At 47.6% G+C, this 21,045-nt stretch overlaps 1 protein-coding gene across 3 annotated transcripts in view; it reads left to right on the top strand.

Annotated features, from left to right (window-relative positions):
* The window catches only part of RNF169 (ring finger protein 169), a 34,370-nt gene that overhangs the window by 4,514 nt on the left and 8,811 nt on the right, over positions 1–21,045 (top strand). For all 3 annotated transcript variants that reach the window (XR_010070138.1, XR_010070136.1, XM_063327878.1), the window contains exons 2-4: positions 10,837–10,913; positions 19,626–19,772; positions 20,676–20,788. Coding sequence is in view for 1 of the 3 variants with exons in the window: in XM_063327878.1 (XP_063183948.1) it covers positions 10,837–10,913; positions 19,626–19,772; positions 20,676–20,788 (337 nt within the window). In the remaining 2 variants the exon portion in view is untranslated. The remainder of the gene's footprint in view (positions 1–10,836; positions 10,914–19,625; positions 19,773–20,675; positions 20,789–21,045) is intronic.

Raw genomic sequence — 21,045 nt, 5'->3', positions numbered from 1 at the left:
GCAGGGGGGTTGGAACTAGATGATCTTTAAGGTCCCATCCAACCCTAACAATTCTATGATTCTATGTTATCCTATGTTAAATGGAACTTCTTGTATTTCAATTTGTGCCCATGTCCTCTTGTCTTGTCGCTGGGCATCACAGAGGAGAGCCTGGCTCTGTCTTCTCTACTGTCTTCCACCAGATATTTGAACACATTAGTAAGATCCCCCTGAGCCTTCACTTTTGAGCCTGGACAGTCCCAGCTCTCTCAGCCTGCTCTTGTTAGTCAATACTCCAGTCACTCAATGATCTTCATGGCCCTTCACCGGCGAAGATAAACATCCACTGCTCTCTGCTCATCCACCAAGGCAGTCATCTCCATTAGTTAAGTATGCTTTCCTCTTCATATATCCATGCTGACTACCTCCCCAACACCTTCTTGTCCTTCATGTGTCTGGAAATGGTTGCCAGGAGTAGTTGCTCCATTACCTTTCCAGGTATCGAGGTGGGATGGCCAGCCTTTCATTCCTCCTCCTTGCCCTTTTTAAAGGGAGAAGTGACATTTGCTTTCTTCCAGGCCTCAAGAACCTCTCCCAATGGCCATGACCTTTCAAAGATAATCAACAATGGCCTCCCAGTGACGTTGGCCAGCTCCCTTAGCACTTGTGGGTGCAACCCATTAGGTCCCATGGACTTGTGTATGTCCAGTTTGTTTAAATGTTCCCTAAGCTGATCCTCCCTCCAGCGAGGGTGGGTCTTTCTGGCTCCAGACTCTCCCCCTGATCTCAGGGGCTTTGGATTCCTGAGGCTGGTCTTTAGAATGACAGAATGGTCATTGTTTGGAAGGGACCTTCAAAGATCACTTCGTCCAACCCCCCTGACATGGGCAGGGACATCTTCCACTAGATCAGGTTGCTCAGAGCCTCATCCAACCTGGCCTTGAACACCTCCTCAACACCACCTGAAACACACGCACTGGCACAGGTTGCCCAGGGAGGTTCTGGAGTCTCCATCCTTGGAGACAGTCAAAACCCAACTGGAGATGGACCTGGCCAGACGGCTGCTGGTGACCCTGATTGAGCAGAGGGGTTTGGTCTCCGGAGGTCTTTGCCAACCTCAACCATCCTGTGATTCTGTTAGCAAACACCAAATAAGCTGAAGTATTTCATTAAATCACTTAAAATCTGTAAAATTGATTTAGAAAACTACTTGGTATTATTTTTTCTTTAAAAACCATGAAAGGTGCCTCCACTTGACACAGCTTAATTCTTCCAGCTTAAATTGGCTAACTAATAATGGTTTCAAGTCCTGATTTTTGTCATTCACTGTGTCATTTATACATAATAGTGGACTTAGGGAGCTCTCAGACCTTGGCTGAGATTGAGGATTCTGTGTTAGGTGCTATATGGATACGTATGAAGACAAAGTCCTTGTCACAACACTCATCAAACAAAACTGGATAGAAGTAAGAGGAGACATCACGTACTCGCTCCCTGTGTTGTGTCTTAGCATGGGCTGGGTTTGGTTGCCTGCTCCTGGGTATGATGCCCTTCGAGCTGCCCCGCTGCCTTCAGTCTGGTCTCCAGTTGCCGCTCCAGAAGGTGTGAGTGGCCCATCAGTCCCACGTCCTCTCTGCCTGCTCTGTGGGCATCTCTAGGTACCATATAGCATCTGGAAATTCACCCTCAATGCTGGCGTAAAACTGAATCTTGAGATAAAGATGGGAGTCCTGGCTGTTATACTTTGCTAAGGAAGGTTTCTTATATTAAACCAGTTGCCTGGTGGAAGTCTTGGAAGGCAGATAAGTGCGGCAGATGGGAGGCTTGGAGTCTGCGGGTACGTGTTTGAGGATTCAGTTGGCCAAGAAGAACAAAGATGTACGTATCGTGTTTGCAGCAAGTTGCTCAGCCTGATTTGTAAGAAAATAAGTACATTCCCATTTCTCCGAGGAAGATGGAGGACCCTATGAATAAGGCAAAAGAAAAGGATGTCATGAAAAAGGACAAGCAGATGAGATTTTGGCGCACTCTTCTCAGACAGCAGGCACAAGTCCCACCTTCAGTATCAGATACTCACCCGCATCGATAGATTTTTGCTTATCAGTCCTGACATTACTGTCCCAGATTATAGATGCCTTTATGGAGCTTGGAAAATTGCTGAAGGGCAAGCATTCCTTCATGAACTGGGAAAAAGAAATTCAATTTTCCAAGGAAAGGGCTTGTTAAGCTGGTCAAGCGCTTTAAACTCCTACCAGGAAAGTGGTTGGGGAGGGAGAAAATAATTGACTGCTTTTGGAAGGGGCAGGGGAAGTCTGCTCCCCTTCGCCTGAGTAGGATTGAGCGTACCTAAACCATTCCTCGTAGACACCCGAGCCATCCATTCGTCCACAGATGGCAGAAGGGGATCCCACAGCCACCTTTGTTTCAGCCTCTGCACGCTTGGAAAATTTTGCCTAATATCTAATCAAAATCTCCTTTGTTATAAACGCAGCTGATTTCTTTTGTTTCTCTTCTGCCCGGTAGCTATGCAGAACAATTAATAACTGATGGTTTTATAAGAGGGGTGGGGTGTTTTTGCCAGGCTTCTAACGTGACTTCCCCCTCCTTCCTCCGAGTCTTTTTTTGGCTGTGGTTTCCCTCTTTCCCCGCTGAACCAGACCAGTCTAGTTCTTGAGCATTTCCTAGTGATCCCTTAATTTCCTGTCACTTCTGTTGTTCTCTTGCCTGTCGCCAGTTTTTTTGCCTCAAGACCACAGTGCTAAGAGTTTAGAAATGGCAATCCTGACGAAGCCTTTCCCTGCTACATGAAAAGCAGTGATTTACTCCCACATAGAATGGTTTGGTTTGGGTTGGGAGGGACCATAAAGATCATCCAGTTCCACCCCCCTGCCCTGGGCAGGGACACCTCCCACTAGACCAGGTTGCTCCAAGCCCCATCCAGCCTGGCCTTGAACCCCTCCAGGGATGGGGCAGCCACAGCTTCTTTGGGCAACCTGGGCCAGGGGCTCACCACCCCCATAGTGAAAAATTTCTTCTTAATATCTAATCTAAATCTCCCCTCTTCCAGTCTGAATCCATTACCCCTTGTCCTATCACCACCCCTTGTAAAAAGTCCCTCTCCAGCTTTCTTGTAGGCCCCCTTCAGATACTGGAAGGCTGCTCTAAGGTCTCCCCGGAGCCTTCTCTTCTCCAGGCTGAACCCCCCCAACTCTCTCAGCCCGTCCTCCCAGCAGAGGGGCTCCAACCCTCGCAGCCTCTCCGTGGCCTCCTCTGGCCCCGCTCCAACAGCTCCATGTCTTTCTGATGTTGGGGGCCTCAGAGCTGGACATAGTAGTCCAAGTGGGGTCTCACCAGAGCAGAGTAGAGGGGCAGAACTGATTCAATCAGTTCATCAAACTGGTTAAAGTCAACACCACCTCTTCTTTCCTCCTTGTTGCAGCGGTGGTGGTGTATGGCTGTTTGATGGGATGGGTTTAAAATGGGTTAAATTAAATTAAAAGATTTCCCAGGAAAAGAAAGAAGGCAAGGCTGCCTCTTTGGGGGCAGGAACAACTGTGCCATGAGACTGTTGAAGAGCTTGCACCTCCATCTCCTCCCTCGCTGTCCTCTCTCCAGTCATCCATGATACTTAAATTCTTTTTAATCTACTGGTCAAGCCGTTAATGAAGAGAGTGATGAGGACCAGACCCAGAGCTAGCCCCAGTGGCCAATGTGAGAGGCAGTCCTGGCATGGCGGTGGATCGTTAACTCTTGGAAAAATAATTTTTCCGCTAGTTGTGCATCCATCTGAAGAGTGGCTATACCTACACTAGCTTTTTTTTTTCTCACTGTGCTTCTAAGAATGTTTTTTTTTTTAATGTGCTTCCAAATGAAGACAAAATATTTTTGACGTACTGTTACTCGGGATGCTAGGGACACGGTTATCCTGCACAACGGGGCTACATCCAGAAAATAGGGGAGCTAAAGGGTGAGCTGGGGATCGGCTTGCAAGGAAACTTCGTGGAATGAGCCTGCGTCTGCTGGAATTTGAGCTCCGTCTCGGGACCAGCCCTGCTGCACCCAACCTGGCAGCTCTGCAGGGTTGCACGTGCATCCCTGGCAGCTCCAGGAGAGCACACGAGCTTTTGTGTTTGTGCAACGCTGCGCCTGAGCTGAAATGGTCTCCGTGAGCCCAAAGGGTGTTGGCAGTAAGCCGTATCTAGCAAAATTTCTTAACCTACCTTCACAAGGTTAAGAGCTATCGCTCCTTGTCCCACTCCTTACAGCTTCTCCATCTCGTTCTTGGAGCTTCTTCCCTCCGATGCCTCCACACCACACTCCAACCTCCCTAACCAGCTCTTCTCCTCCTTTTTCCACAGAAGCATAAAGGCAGGATTCTGAGTTCCTTTGCGGTGGTTCCTATTCTCATATTTTCTTGCTTTCTTTCCAGAGCAAGTTTTGGATGGTGTAGGAGCAGTTCCTGCATGGGCTGCTCAAAATTACTTGTGTGACCCCTAACACAACACATCCTGCTAGTCCTTAACTTTCTCCGTAAAGAAAAAGTGTGGATATCTTGGTCTCTACAGCTGGCAAAATACCCTCTCACCCCCAGGAGATGAACTCATATCGTTACTTGTTTCTCTCTCATCCCTTAATTATTCCACCAAAGGAGGAGATTGGACTGAATTAATGCGAGTTCTTCTTACTGAGTTGGTTTGTCATCTGCTTGTTACCTTTTAGAGACTTCCTTAATGAACTAAAAATTGGTTGTAGTACCCACTTCGCTAAGTGTGCTGTTTTACAGATTTCAAGTAGCTGCTTCCCCTCACGTTCCCCAACTTCTCCATGACCTTAAAAAAAAACCCTTTTGCTCCAGGAAGCCTCAAAGAAACCACAAACAGTTCAGAACTTACCAAGGGGGTTTTTACCAGCTTTCTAAAGCATCCTCTTCTCTCTTTCCCACTCACATCCCCAGACAGCTTCTCCATCTTCCATCTTCCTTTATTTCAAGCCTCTTCCCAGGGTTTGCTACCAGCAGGAACACATCTTTTGGATTTATACCCAATATGGCTTGAATAACTCCCATCTTCACCGAGACCGGCTCTCAATACACCATGCAGAGGCATCGACTGGTCCTCGGCTGCGTCCCGGGAAAGGTCTTTCCATTTACAGTCTATTGTATTCTTGAACTTGGTACATTCCTTTTAGCTTAGATGGCCTTTCATCTATTTATACCACTGTACAACTCACAAATTTTATAAATCCTATCATTTGGATATCATTTGGAGCGGGTCCAGAGGAGGCCACAAAGGTAATCCAAGGGCTGGAGCCCCTCAGCTGTGAAGACAGGCTGTGAGAGCTGAGGTTGTTCAGCCTGGAGAAGAGAAGGCTCCAGGGAGACCTTAGAGCAGCATTTTTACCAAGGTCTACAATGACAGGACAAGGGGCAACACCTTTAAAACTGAAAGAGATTAGGTTTAGATTGGACATAAGGAGGAAATTCTTTACGAGGAGGATAGTGAGACACTGGAGCGAGTACCTAGAGAAATTGTGGATTCCTCATCATTGAATGTATTCAAGGCCAGGTTGGACAGGGCTTTGAGCAACCTGATCTAGTTGAAGATCATAGAATCATGGAGTCATTTAGGTTGCAAAAGACCTTTAAAATCATCAAGTCCAACCGTAAACCCAACACTGCCAAGTCCACCACTAAATGTCCCTGCCCATGACAGCAGGGTTGGGCTAGGTGAGCTTTGAAGGTCTATTCTAACCCAAACCATTCTGTGATTCTATGAAAATCCGTTGGGAAGACTTGTCTTGGGGAGATTATTGAAATTATTAGTACCAGCCTATTTAGGGTGAAATGACAGTGTGTTAATAGCTATCTACCAAAAAATTAACATTTTTTTAGTGTCATCATCTGCTTCAGCTGGAACTCCAGGCTCAGAACTAGATTAAGTCTATTTTTGTCCCATTTGGCTCTGCATGAGAGCTGGTCTGGAGCATGTTAGGTTATGGGAGCTGCCCTGGGGTGAAAAAACAAAACTTTCTGGAGGGTTGTGGGTTTTTTTTTCAGTAGATCAGTCGTAGCTTGGCTTAGTTCCCGCCTCCGGTTTGCTGGACCACAGATGCCCACAGCAGAGCAGGAGAAGGGGGCTGGCGATGCCGCATGTTGTCCTACCAGTATGTGACAGCTGCAAGTCTTCCTACAGCTCCCACCTTATTGATTCTTCCACTTATGAAAAGTTGCAGATTTCTGGCCAAAATATTCCGAGTTTTGATTTCTTGTTTTCAAATACGCCCCAATCCACCAAGGATACATATATATGTATCCCACAATACAAACCCACCAATAAAACATATATATGAAGTATGCCATTGCATGTCTTCATGTAATTTAGTTAACATCCTTTTAAAAGAACTAGATAAATTATTCTTGTTGGATAACCTCCCCGTAGTCAGAAAACTTCTACCTTCTTGTTTTGTGTTTTGAAAAAATTAAGATCTCATCTTCACTAACTGCCGGAAGTTAAAAGGAAAAAAAGTGAAAACCTCGAGGTTTTGATTATCCCTGCCAGGAATACAGGGAAGCTACGAAGGCTGCTGCAAGTTTCCATGGAAGCTGGGGGTGAGGGGGATTCGCTGCCGCGGGTGGCAGGGCTTTGACTTGCCGGATGGCATCGGTTTGGCAAAACCCAGGAGCCTCTGAACGACAGGCAGGGAACCGAAGGGTTTCTGAATCGAGTTCAACTTATTTTTATTCAACCCATGTTGTTAAATTCACCAGATGGATGTTTCGGAATCTTTTGCCAGTAAATATAAAATCTGCTGGTCGGGAGTGCGGATTAAGGGTGGCAGTGTGTAATGCACACTTCTGTGCTAACGTTGGAAGGATGGAGTCATTCAAGGGGATTGAGGCTACAAGTCAAATGCCTCTTATAAAAAGAACCAGTGTTAACTAATTAGAAAATATTTTTTCCTCTCAAATAGTGCAGAAATCAATTGGGTTATTTCCAAGATTGAGCACAATAGGATGAAACTCTCGTCTGCCAGTGTAAAAGAGCAGGATGCTGGGTTTGCTCCTGCCACTGCGACTGTTTCGGTGCTGTCATCGTGCTTGGAAGGAGCATCCCAGTGCCAGCCTTCCCCACAGCCCTTCAAAGTTGGCTCCACTCGGAAACCGTTTCTGCTGACCCACAGCTCGCTGGAGAAGAAGAGCAAGGAGCTTTGCAAATTAAAGGACAAGAAGGACATGGATCTGTTGGAGCAGGGCCAGAGGAGGCCCCGGAGATGCTGGGAGGGCTGGAGCCCCTCTGCTGGGAGGACAGGCTGAGAGAGCTGGGGGGGGTTCAGCCTGGAGAAGAGAAGGCTCCACGGAGACCTTGGAGCCCCTTCCAGTCCCTCAAGGGGCTCCAGGAAAGCTGGGGAGGGACTCTGGATGAGGGAGGGGAGCCATGGGACGAGGGGGAAGGGGTTTCCACTGCAAGAGGGGAGATTGGGCTGAGATCTCGGGCAGAAATTCTTGGCTGTGAGGGTGGTGAGCCCCTGGCCCAGGTTGCCCAGAGAAGCTGTGGCTGCCCCATCCCTGGAGGGGTTCAAGGCCAGGCTGGACAGGGCTTGGAGCAAGCTGGGCTGGTGGGAGGTGTCCCTGCCCAGGGCAGGGGGGTTGGAAGTGGATGATCTTTCAGGTCCCTTCCAACCCAAACCATTCCATGATTCTATGAAGGCTTTTTCTTCCATCGTCTTACCCATTTCATTGTTCTCTTAGGCTGTAGCACACATTGAAACAGCTGCACAGCTTTGTCCTGCACCTGAACATGTAGAATTAGCACGTGAGGTGTGCTGGAGGAACACGTGTGATGCTCTGATCATCTTGCCTTCCTCCACAGTTGCGCCCCAGTGCGAGGACCAGTCTGGTCTGCAGCAGTTCTGTGCTGATAGAAGCATCCACAGTGTAGCATCATTCTACCCCAGAAAGTATAACGGGGTGTTGTAAACATGGATATACAGTTGTGCAGAGAGGGGCCTAGGAGTCCTGGTGGGCAACAAGTTGCCCATGAGCCAGCCATGTGCCCTGGTGGCCAAGAAGGCCAATAGTCTCCTGGGGGGCATCAAGAAGAGTGCGGCCAGCAGGTGGAGGGAGGTCATCCTCTCCCTCTGCTCTGCCCTGGGGAGGCCACAGCTGGAGCACTGGGTCCAGTTCTGGGCTCCCCAGTTCCAGAAGGACAACGAACTGCTGGAGAGAGTCCAGCGGAGGCTGCGGAGATGCGGAGGGGCTGGAGCATCTCTGTGCTGAGGAAAGGCTGAGAGCCCTGGGGCTGTTCAGCCTGGAGAAGAGCAGACCGAGAGGGGATCTCATCAATGCTCAGCAAGAGCTAAAGGGCGGGGGGCAAGAGGATGGGGCCAGACTCTTCTCAGTGGTGCCCGGGGACAGGGCAAGGGGCAATGGGCACAAACTGGAACACGGGAAATTCTGTGCAACCACGAGGAAAAACTTTCCTGTGAGGGTGGCAGAGCCCTGGCACAGGCTGCCCAGAGAGGTGGTGGAGTCTCCATCTCTGGAGATATTCCAAACCCACCTGGACGTGTTCCTGTGCCACCTGCTGTGGGTGACCCTGCTCTGGCAGGGGCTTGGATGAGATGATCTCCAGAGGTCCCTTCCAACCCCTGCCACGCTGTGATTCTGTGTCCACACATTTCTGTTTTCACCTCTTCTGCACACAGTGAGAAATTTGGGTTCTCTGTCTTTTGACCTATCTATAAAATGTACAAGTTGTTGCATAAAGATGCTCTACATAAAATTGCCTCCACCTGGTGTTAGACCACAAGCTAAACCAGCCCAACTTTATAGATAAACGTTCCGTTATTATAAACCTCCTCTGGGCTGCCGAAGCCATGTAAGCAATGAAACAGTTGATGCGGCTTGTCTTTACTGCTGCGCGTTTCCCTCGGGTTAGCTAGTATGCTTTTATTACCCTGGAGGGAAAAAATACACCTCCTTAGCCTCGAAGATAAGGTCTGAGATGAGCCTTAGGCATTCAGAAGTAATTGAAGGTTGCTGCGGGTGCCTTACAGATTGCTGCTGCTCTTGGGACCGTCTCCGTGGAAGTTCAGCTTGATAAAATTCACAAAGAACTGGAACTGTTCAAGGACACAATTGAAAAAAAACATTTTGAGAAGCCGGTGGAAGGTTTCCAGCCCGGCCGGTTGCAGGCGCAGGAGCGAGGAATGCAGCCTGGCCTCCCCAGTGTCGCCACCGCTCGGGATTTTTATCGCACATGTTGGGACATTTTTGGATGTTTTCCTTTAAAAACAAGCCTAGCTCGCGCAGGCGTGCGAGTGAGAGGGAATAGCAGCTCTTGTTTTTTAAAAAAGAAAAATAAATTCTAGTTTGCATGCTTGAGGTTTGATTACAAGAGATTTTTTTCCTCCCCTTTTTAAAGCAAGTGTTAAATACTTTGTCATTTGTTCAGCTCTGGCGTTGGCAGCGTTCCCTCTCTGGATGCTCTGAGTTTGCACTCACTGGTGAGTGAAGTTATGGGGCTTTCCTCTAAGAAATTAAAAGCAAACCAGTGGAAAGCAGGACAGGTGGAAACAGGATTTAATCAGTCTTCAAATGGCACATCTCAGCACCAGGGCTGTGACCTGTCCCCGGGGAGGAGGCAGCCGCGGCCATGAACTGGAGGATGCCCAGCAGGGCAGTCGGCCGCTGGGTATTTGATTTATTTGCCCTGCCGTGAACCTTTAATTTTTGGCCCAGTGTGTTTGAGGAATAAAAACGCTTCCTAAATAAAACATGCGGTGGAGCTGCCGGTTTATAGCCCTTAATTTCAGCGAGCTGGGAAAAGGAAACACCACCGATGTTTCCTCCTTGCTCGTACCCGTTTCATCCTGAGCGTGGCACGTCAGGGTGATGAGCTCTGCTGCACCCTGCCTGGAGCACGGATTTGGGCTGAGCCGGGACGGTTGTTTAGGGGTCGTCGTTTTATTCCGGTTGTTCAGGGATCGTTTTTTATTCTGGTTGCTCCCTTTTCCATTCAAGCTCCTCCGACTGCAGCGCAACTTGCCCCATGCAGAAGCGGGAAGGAGCTTTGAGGCCGTCGTAACGAAGCAAGTCATTTGGGGAGTAACTATATTTGGGGAGGTTAAATTATAACCCCGTGGCAATATGCTTTCGCTTTCTGAATTCCCAAGGGGGAAGGGAGGAAGCGGGAGCAGGACGGGGAATTCCTGCCGGACGGAGCAGCCCGCCCGCCCGGCTTCGAAATATCCACCTCGGGGAGTGCGTTTGCAAGCGGAATAAAAGCTGTGTTTTCTCCAGACCGGTGCAACGGCACCGCAAACGCCTGCGAAGGTGAAGGGGATGTGGAGGAGTGAAAACACCATTTCTATAGAAAACAGAGAGTGTTCTCAATGTTTGTTTAAACGGCAGAAGGGCAGGGGTGTGAATTCGGGGTGTGCTGCTGCTGTCAGCCTGTGCTTCTCGGGTGTTTGGCTGGAGGAGATGTTTAAAGCCTGGTTTTACTTCTAGCGCTCAGATTCCCTGTGATTCTCAGGGCTGTTACTTAACCTCCGTGTTTACATCCTCCTAATGCTCCCCGGATTGCTTAACTGCTCGTCAAGAACTCTTGAGAGTCTCAGAAGTAACTATAGGCGTGCAAAATGGTATTCCTTGGCCATCCTCCTCCGAATGTTTCTGTATGTTAAACAGAGCTTTGATAGCAGTGTCATAATATGAACATATGTGCTTGAAAAAATGCTGCCGAACCTCTTGTGCAGTCCCGGGAGAGCTTACCCTTTTTGGGAAATAATGGACAACCCCAGTCATCATACCCTAAAAAGTGTTTCCTTTATTTTTTTTTCCCCTTCTCTTTCCAGACTTTATATTCAGAGCACCCATTAAATTAAGCAAACCAGGGGAACTCCGAGAAGAATATGAAAGCCAGCTAAAGAAGGTACGGTATTCTGTGTAATTGCGGTTTTTCTTCCAGAATAACTTGGATTTCCTGCAGGAATGCCATCCTACCTATAAGAAAACTTGAAGGGCTTTTTATTCCTGCTCTGTAACAAAGGTCATTTATTCCCTTTATGCTGTTCAGCCAGTTCAGGAAAATGTTGGCAGTAATGGAGCATGTAGAAGCCAGATTTTGCTGTCTTAGGCTGCCTTCCAGAACATGGAAATGTACCTTCCTTGGTGGACCTCGAGTGACTGTTGGGTTTGTTGGAGCGTCAGTATTTGTGGATGTAATTCCAGAAAGGTTTTTGCAGCATACGGCATCTCCTGCAGTAACATCCTTCTCAGAAAGAATTTATTCCAAATTAGAGCTTTCTGTCTATTTTTAGGCAAGAAAATAATGTCATTTAAAGACAAAAAAACTGAGAAGGAAAGAAAAGCTTTTCAGTTGATATGGAGTTAAAGTCTGGGAAAATATTTCCTACATTTAAAAAGGGATTTTTTTTGCTTAATCTAAGTCATTGAAATACCTCCAGTGACTAGTCATTTATCGAAATTGGCTGCTTTTTAGGTGACAAACATCACAGTGAAGCAGCGACTGCTGTAGGCGAACAGATAATGATTTCCATTGTGACCCTTCTTGTTTTAGCCCATAAGTTGCTAAAACATTCCCGCTGTCACTCGTAGCTCCTGCCTTTGCCAGACCCTGCGCACTCTCCTGCCAAAACAAGGTGGACTCTGCCCCGCTCCTGGTGTCTCTGTCAATAGATTTAAGCGCCGTCCTGGGGCCTTGATCTCTGTGATGGTGTTCGGCTTTGAGATGGTTCCAACCTCTCGCGGATTAGTTTACCTGCAGGGGGAAAAGGAACAGGGGGGTTTTCCTCATTGAAGAATTTTCCTTTGGGTTTTTACTTGAAGATCTCAACAACCGTAGAAATGGCTGGGAAGCCATTGAGTGATGCTAAGGGGGGAAATGCTGCTTAGGTGATATTTAAGGTAAATAACTCCTCTGGGAAATGCATTAAAGGATACAGTTATAAATGTGGAAGGGTCTTCTCTCCTGCTTCTCTGTGCGTGGCATCAGCAGTGACGCTGACGGACATTGTCGCTACAGATTATTGGGATAACTTAACTTTGGCTGACTGTGACCTTTCATTAAGCGATGTGAAGAAATGCAAACTCTTCCCTGGTCCTGGTGACTTCGTCTGGGTAGGCAGGCATGGCTTTGTGCGTAAACTCTTATGACATTTTAAGCATTTTTAGCAACGGTGAGACACTTTGTTGAGAAGTTTAGGCAGCAGCGTAAGACTTAAGTGCCCAGAAATCTTATTCATATAAAAATCTAGTTTGTTAAGTAACTTAAACATGCATCATTGTGGCAACTTAATATTTTTTCACTGTAACCTTCAGGATGAGTATACTCAGGGCATCTTTGGCTTAAAGAAGAAATACATTTTTTTCTATAGGTATTAACTGTAAACCCTGCTAGGGTTTTATAAATCTCTTCATAATACTGAGTGGGAGGTGTTCTGTGATGATATTGGAGCCGACTGCTCATTGATCCTGCCAGACTTGTTGTTTGATGTCTTCAATCCAGCTGCAAGGCCAGAATTTCCCGGGTGTCCAGAGGAGCAGGAACCACCTGAGTTCCATGGGGGACAGGATCTTGGCCCTGCGGTTCTTCCGAGTGCCTCCGCACTGGTGGATATCTGGATCTTCTGGAATGATTAAGCCATCTTCTTTCCCATAGTCCATAACATGAGCCGCCAATGTGCGCTGGTAGCCCCGAAAGCCAACCGCATCCTGGGCTGGATCAAGAGAAGCATGGCCAGCAGAGTGAGTGAGGGAGGGGACTCTGCTCCGCTCTGGTGAGACCCCACCTGGAATACTGTGTTCAGCTCTGGACCACCCAACATAAGAAGGACATGGAGCTGTTGGAGCGGGGCCAGAGGAGGCCCCGGAGATGCTGGGAGGGCTGGAGCCCCTCTGCTGGGAGGACGGGCTGAGAGAGTTGGGGGGTTCAGCCTGGAGAAGAGAAGGCTCCGCGGAGACCTTGGAGCCCCTTCCAGTCCCTCAAGGGGCTCCAGGAAAGCTGGGGAGGGACTCTGGGTGAGGGAGGGGAGCCATGGGACGAGGGGGAAGGGTTTTCCACTGCAAGAGGGGAGATTGAGCTGAGATCTCGGGCAGAAATTCTTGGCTGTGAGGGCGGTGAGCCCCTGGCCCAGGTTGCCCAGAGAAGCTGTGGCTGCCCCATCCCTGCAGGGGTTCAAGGCCAGGTTGGCCGGGGCTTGGAGCAACCTGGTCTGGTGGGAGGTGTCCCTGCCCAGGGCAGGGGGGTGGAACTAGATGATCTTTCAGGTCCCTTCCAACCCAAACCATTCTGTCATTCTATAAAACTTCTATAGGAGCGTTGCGTCTGTGCAGGACAAAGTGGGTACTTTGTCACCGCTTGTTAACCTTGATCACTCCGCCACCAACTTTAAATATTATCTATAAAGTTCAGGTAAGCACAGCTGAAGCATAGTCAGACTGCAGCTGAAGAGGTTTTTGCATCTACCGCTTGACTTCAGCAAAAAGGTACCATGTGCGCTCCAGTGCCAACACTTCTCACTTCCCCACCAGTCAAAAGGAAATGCTTTAACGTGTTTCTAGCATTTTGGACGTGTTTTTGTCTTATTCCTGTTCAGCCTCCTGCCTTCCCCTTTTTTGCTCACTGGTAGATGGGAGATAGGTTTCTATCCCCTGCCAACTTAACTCACTTTTTATGAATCTCGTCTGAAAGAGCTGGGGTAGGGGGGAAATTCTCTGAATCATCAGCTAAGAGGAAAAGGCAATGGAGTTTTGCCAACAAAATAGCAGCCTTTGATACACTCACGCTTTTTCCGTAATCCAGGCAAAATTGTGACTGTTGCCACTTAGTGAGAGTTTCTTGGGGTCTCCGAATTTCTGAATTAGGCAGGAGGAGACGAGAACTCAGGTTTGGGAATGGAAGTTTGTGTATAACTGGGCTTCCCTCTGTGTCTCGAGGCCAGAGATTTCATCGCAGCTTCCCTGCCTGTGAAACGGGGATAACCTGTCCTGAATTTCCTCCTCAGGAAGGGAGAGGAACGTTCAAAAGCTTTTACCTCTCCCAGATGTGAGTTGTTCTGAAAATCCTAGCTCTTGACCTCCTTCCCAGCCTTTTGCAGTTGAAAACCAAGCGGTTACCGTAATTATGTACCGAAGAATTTTTATTTGAAGCGGATAATCTCGTAGTGTAATTTTCTCAACTGGCTTTCGGAATGAGATGAAGTGTTTGCCGTCCCTGCAGGATAGCGAGATATTTTTTTTCCCCCTCTTTTACACAGCGCACTTGGTGCTTTTGTATTTTGTATTTTTCCAAAGGAGGATATGGTTTCTGTGGACTAAAAGCCTAACTCCTCCTGTTAAACTGTCTTTGTGTCACAAGCAGTTTAGCGCTAGTAATCACACGCCATCGGGAGGGAAACTCCTACCTGAGGCATGTGCTGACATGCAGCTTTCCAGCAGCACGGGGAGACGGAGCAGGCTCCGGGAGTGAGGAACCCGCACAGTTTATGGAGTGGAAAGAAGACACCAAACGTGAGTTTACCAAACTTTGGGAAACTAATGTTAGTATGAAGAACGATCTTCCTGAAATTCTCATTTCTTGAGCAATTCTTGAGCAAAAAAAAACCCAGCGATTGCTTCCACGGCGTTTTTTTTTTCCTGCAGTTCCAGTATCCGAAAGGGCTACAGACAGGTTAAAATGCGTTTTCTGATAACTGCACCGCTAATGGCAGCTGACGGTCCTGCGTCCCGCGTTGGAAAGATGCTACTCCGATAACATAAGATAATTCTCCCAGCGTAGATGTTTCACACCAGCTTGTTTCGGGTTCTAGTCCTCATATCCCAGCACAGCATTGCCACGTTTGGAAGTAAATTCTCTGGGAGATCATTTACATTGGGCTACTTAAAATTATTTCTTTTAATTAGTACAGATTTTATCATTAGAGTTTGCTTTTGTTTGCAACCTGAATTCTGGACCTAAATTCCTTTTTGTATCCCGCTAATTAGGATTAGGATCCTGTTGTTGCTTTTTTCGCTGTCGGCAGAGCTTGTGCTTGTGCCTCACATTAACTGTCCCATGGGTTTGCCCCAAATCCTTAAATATTCCTGTATGTTGTTACATATCCTTGTGGCTTTAGATTTGGGAATTGAGTATAATTTTATAAGGTAGACAAAAAAAATGAAGGTTTCCATATAGCTTCCTATCATGTGAGAAACACGGAGGGGACACAAGCGTTGGGTAGTATTTCAGCTGGCAAAAAAAAGTCATCTTTGTGATAAATGGTGGAAGTGATCTCATTTTTCAGATAATTAAAAAAGGCTCTTTCAAGTGCAGAAATATTGTTCATGAAACGTACAGCAGACTATTCACCATGTCTGCATCATGTGGCCATAATCTGTATTAGTCAGACACCGTGTTGTAGTTATTGCTCGAGATTATAAATAGATCAGGAATTTAAAGATACATCTTAAAACAACTCTAAACGAGAAGTCAAGCCAGTCTTTGAAAACATTTGCTGAACACCCACAATCAGCCAAACACTGGGTTTTTTTCCTGATTTCTACCTTCTCTCCTCCTGCCTCTCTCTCCCTCCTCTCTGCGGGTTCAGATTTATTAGGATTTGGGTCCTTCCCAGTCTGAAAATCATGATGTGCTTTTCATGTAGTGCATCGTGAGCTCTGTTTTCTTTATCTCTTCACCTTTTAGGGCAGGTTCACCCGCATCTCCCTGGTTTTGGTTTTGGTTTTTTTCCCCTTGCAGCAGGGAATAAAAATACTAAACATTTTTGGAAGAATGAGGAGTTGTTGCAATGTCACCCACTGCCTTTATGTGCAGTGCTGTAGGATCAGTGCTTGAGCTGCCTGTGGGTGCCTTGAGCTTTCATCGAATCACAGAATGGTTCAGGTTGGAAGGGACCTTAAAGACCATCCAGTTCCACCCCCCTGCCCTGGGCAGGGACACCTCCCACCAGACCAGGTTGCTCCAAGCCCCATCCAACCTGGCCTTGAACCCCTCCAGGGATGGGGCAGCCACAGACCCTCTGGGCAACCTGGGCCAGGGGCTCACTGCCCTCACAGCCAAGAATTTCTGCCCGAGATCTCAGCTCAATCTCCCCTCTTGCAGTGGAAACCCCTTCCCCCTCGTGCCATGGCTCCCCTCCCTCATCCAGAGTCCCTCCCCAGCTTTCCTGGAGCCCCCTGAGGGACTGGAAGGGGCTCCAAGGTCTCCGCGGAGCCTTCTCTTCTCCAGGCTGAACCCCCCCAGCTCTCTCAGCCCATCCTCCCAGCAGAGGGGCTCCAGCCCTCCCAGCATCTCCGGGGCCTCCTCTGGCCCCGCTCCAACAGCTCCGTGTCTCTCCTGTGCTGAGGCCCCAGAGCTGGAGGCAGCACTGCAGGGGGGTCTCCCCCGAGCGGAGCAGAGGGGCAGAGGACACTTGGAGGGCACCAGGTCCCACAGCACTGCTCTCCTGGGAGGTGAGGGGGAAATTGTAGTGGTGTGAGAAGATCACAGGGGAACGTATCAGGGCAGCTTCTCAAGCATCTGAGATGCCTACACTGAAATGTGAGCAATAAACAGAAGTATTTGAATTCCGAGTGCTTAGCTATTTCTGTGATTCATCAGCGTGATGGAGATCTGTCAATCAAAGGTCAGGCTTGTTGTCCCAGACGAGGATCACTTATGCACAGAGGTTGGGTGGAGGAAGAAGGAAGAACCTGGTGTATATATACATATATATGTAGACTATTCATGGCCTTTGTGTAAGCCTGAAGTTGAGGAAGAGGCGAGACACAAGCTGGGTGAATGTCTGGGTGATGTGTGAGAAGGGAGCTGGGTGATGTTATCCTGGGCAGGGACGATCAGATGGTGTTACGTGAAGTGTGTACTGCGCAGCCGGTTCATCAGAAAAAGGTGGTGGAAAGGAGAAGAAAAGGGATTTCTTGGTTTTGAGTAGCAAGTGTGCAGGAAAGAGGTCCTGACAGAAATGGGGAGTTTGATTCCTTAAATAGAATCATAGAATTATGTAGGTTGGAAGGGACCTTTCAGATCATGGAGTCCAACCATCCACCCAACACTGACAAACCCACCGCTAACCCGTGTCCCTCAGCACCACGTCTGCCCGGCTTGTAAATTCCTACGGGGATGGCGACTCCACCACTGCCCTGGGCAGCCTCTTCCAATGCTTGACAACCCTTTCGGGGAAGAAATTTCTCCTAATATCCATCCTAAACCTCCCCTGGGGCAACTTGAGGCCGTTTCCTCTTGTCCCATCGCCTGTTCCTTGGGAGAAGAGCCCGACCCCCCCCGGCTACCCCCTCCTTTCAGGGAGTTGTAGAGAGTGAGAAGGTCTCCCCTCAGCCTCCTTTTCTCCAGGCTGAACACCCCCAGCTCCCTCAGCCGCTCCTCACAAGACTTGTGCTCCAGACCCCTCACCAGCTCCGGTGCCCTTCTCTGGACACGCTCCAGCACCTCAATGGCTTTTTGTGTGGTGAGGGGCCCAAAACTGGACACAGCACTCGAGGTGGGGCCTCACCAGTGCCCAGTACAGGGGGACAGAAATAATGCAGCAGGACAGGAGGACGGGCAGCCCGTCGGAGTCATGGATTGTCCTGTGGATAATCCTTTGGTTCAAGAAGAAAGAAATCTCTGCAGGCAGAGCCTGGCCAGGAGGAGCTTGTGGACGCTAAAGATTGACCTTGGTTGGTTAAAAGGGATGACGAAGTGATGGATCGTGCTTTTTTGGAGGGAGGGAAGGAAGGGAACTGCACTTCTCTGAAATCCACTTTCCTTATTACCCACTTTCCTTATTACTGGACTTCGGGAGGCTCAAGAGTGGGTGGGGGATCTGGGAAGACAAAGGCGTATATGCCAGGAGGACTGGCAGCTAATGCAAGAAGCACGCTTTAGAAGGCACAGCGAAAAAGGGCAGAAAAGGGCTGGGAAGTGCAGAAAAAGGTGCAGGGTGCAGCTTGGGGCTGCCCTGGCGGTTCGGGCGGATTTCTTGTGCAGCCTTTGGGTTTGTGAAATGCGGTAGCACAGCACGTGGGGATAAAATAATGTTGCATCGTCGCCTTTTTGAATTGCCAGGGTGGTAAAAAGTAGCAAGAAGACTGTCCTGGTTTGAGCAACGTGGGATTAATTTCTCTTTCAGTAATTTTACTTTTCAGTAAGGTCTCTTCTAGTGCTTGGGAAAACCGCATTTTTAGAAGACTCTAGTGTCTGAACTTGTGAAAATATTTACTTTATAGCTGGCTCTGGTGTGCGGGTTTCAAGGTCTCAGTATTTTTGGGCTCACCAGGTGCAGGGATGAGGAGGAGCGAGACCCGGCACTTGTCCCAGGCTGCCAGCAGGATTATTTCATACCACAAACATCACGTTCAATACAAATTAGAGAGTTTGTCGAGGAGTTTTTCCTCTTCTATGATGGCTGTGATCCCAAGAACTCCTTGCCCCAGTGTGCCGGAGCCCTGAGCCCTTCCCTTCCTCCCGAAGCCGCAGCGCTCACAGTGTCCCCCATTGGCTGTCCCTGCTGGAAGTGCACGGCTTCCTGCTGATGGAATGGGCTGAGTATAAGCCTTGTGTATTTTATATTGGTATTAGGATCAATATTGGTTCTTTAGTGTTATTAATTATTTAGTATTATTCTATAAAAACTGTTTATATTTCAGCCCTCAGGTTTCCATGCTTTTTCCCGATTCCCCTGGCAAGGGGTCATCAGGCGAGAGAATAATTGTCTAAACAACAATAAATTGTTGTGGGTTCTTCAAACCATAACAAAAACATCTAAGAATGCATTGGAATTAGAGAAAAACAAAAGGAAATATAGGGGAAGTTTCCCTCATAGGAGGTGATACCAAAAAGGCTGAAGGTACTCGGTGCCTTCTTCGGATCAGACTTCTTAAATTGCAGGATCATATTAAAAAAGCAAGGGAATTTCAATAAGGGGTTGACTATGGGGCAGAGTAGGAAGTCAGGAGGTAAATGTCAGTTCGGTCCCATGGATCCACGTACCTCATGTCCATCCTAGATCCTGGCATTCGCTTGCACTTCTCATCCCCATTTGCACTTCAGCTGATAAACTGACTTCAAGCTTTGGTCCTCCAGTTGGCCATCAGAGAGTTAGCTCATCTCTCTGGATCTTCTCCATCCCAACGCGTCAATGAAACAATAGGATTTCATGTAGCGCGTGGGTTTCAACATGGGAACTGCTGTATCTAACCACTTTTAATTTGGGTGATGCTGTCTATATGTCTGCCAAATTGAGTGTGCTGTGTTGCAGGCCATTTGAAGACTAAAATTGAAATGTCGTAGCTTGCATGCAACTACTGTTTTGCCCATCTTTATTTGTAGTATGATTATCTCCAAGTAGGCAAAAGCTTTTGTCTCTCTCTTTTACAAATCGGTGTGGCAGAGAAGTCTTTGTCAAACCCTGGACCTTTTTGCAAAGAAAATATCCGTGGTATTTGTGTAGAGTGCACGTCAAAGCATTGTAGAAACAAACCGATCTTCACGTTATCGTTAGTGAGCGAGGCAGCGGCTCTACTCGAGGGTAGAGAAACGAAGACACAAAATTAAATCACTTGTTGGCAACCAGGTGTAGGACTTAAGGCATTTCAAATCCGCTGTCTCTTTTGTCGTTATTTCCAGCTGAGAGAAGAAAAACTGCAAGAAGAAAAAGCTTCGGAGGATCTGATTCACAAGTTCGTTCTCGATGACATGGACGTAGGCAAAAGAAAAATGGAAGAACAGCAGAAAAAAGATGAATCTTTAGTGTTTAAAGTGAACCAAGAGTGTGTAAGTAAGCGTGTGCTTCTCTTTCTTATCCACGTCATAGACACTGACTGGTAGGTGAAATGCTGCTAAGACTCAGTCCTGGAACAAGAACTAGGTTTTTTAAGACCTTGACTAGCTGAGTATCTCCTGTTCCTGCCCGCTGAAGCTGGGAGCTTTCATCCTTTGACACAGGGAGCTTCCCAGGATTATTGGATTGACTTCATTGTAGCCCTTGAAGGCTATGAGCTAACAGATTATAAAGATCCATGTTAGTGAGAACCGTCTTCTAAGGTTTGTTATGATTACGGCTGTTCTTCTAGAGGTTTCTATCCCCCTTTTTACCCACCGTACTCGTGACTGAAGCCGCAGCTCTTCCAGACATATCAGTTAAGCCTGTAGAGGCAACCGCTCTGCTTTGTGTGTCCTTGGGCTTCAGGCAGATGTGCATTTCCACGAACGTTTCTCCATGAGTCTTCTATGGTGTAGGTGTGCGATACTGTAGTCCAACAGATCCCTCGTGCTGAGTTTTGGCTCTCACTTTGGTTGTGATACTCTGCAGGAAATGCTCTTTAGAAGTAAAAACTGATAGGCTGGTATGTGGGTACTGAGTAACGTCTCGCAGTACCTTTCTTGTAGGATTTTCTCACATTTCCTCGATGATTAAATTAACTTTCTTCGGTGACTGACAGCTACATATAGGAGCTGTGTGCTTATTTTTGCATTATTTATGCTGTTAGAGCTCCAGTGAAGAGAGCTGCACGAGCATGTGTGTCTGCTGGCAGGTTGCATTCTTGGGTTATGTCATCTAGGTGGAATCAGAACAGGGGTTTTGCAATCTTTAATATCTTTGCAAGAGCGAGCTTTATTTTCCAAGTGATTCTTTTTGTTGTATATGTCAGCTAACTCTTCCTTGATTGACTTCAGTTTCCTGAACGTCTCTCGGATTCAGAGAATGAAGAACCATTCCAGGGCAAGCAAACGCATCGGTCGGCTTTTGTTTCCAAGACCAGTGCCTACTCCTTTGCTTTCCTTTCAGGGTAAGATGCTGAGACTTTATTCGAGCCAATTAATGTCCATTACAGATGTTCTAAACATGCCTAAGATGCTTTAATTAAAATGATTGTTCCAATCCAAAATAAGTAATTTTTTTCCTGGAAATTTAGAACAGACTAATTGGTAGAATGTAGCGTCTGTCTGGTTACCTCCTACCTGTTATAAAATCCTAGGGGTTAACAAAGTTAGTGTTCGTCCCATGAAGCAGAAGAATCATTGCCTGTCGAATTTAAATGAGAGA

This window comes from Chroicocephalus ridibundus, chromosome 1, assembly GCF_963924245.1.
Source record: "Chroicocephalus ridibundus chromosome 1, bChrRid1.1, whole genome shotgun sequence".
NCBI classification, from domain to species: Eukaryota; Metazoa; Chordata; class Aves; order Charadriiformes; family Laridae; genus Chroicocephalus; species Chroicocephalus ridibundus.
This window is presented reverse-complemented; position numbering and strand designations above follow the sequence as displayed.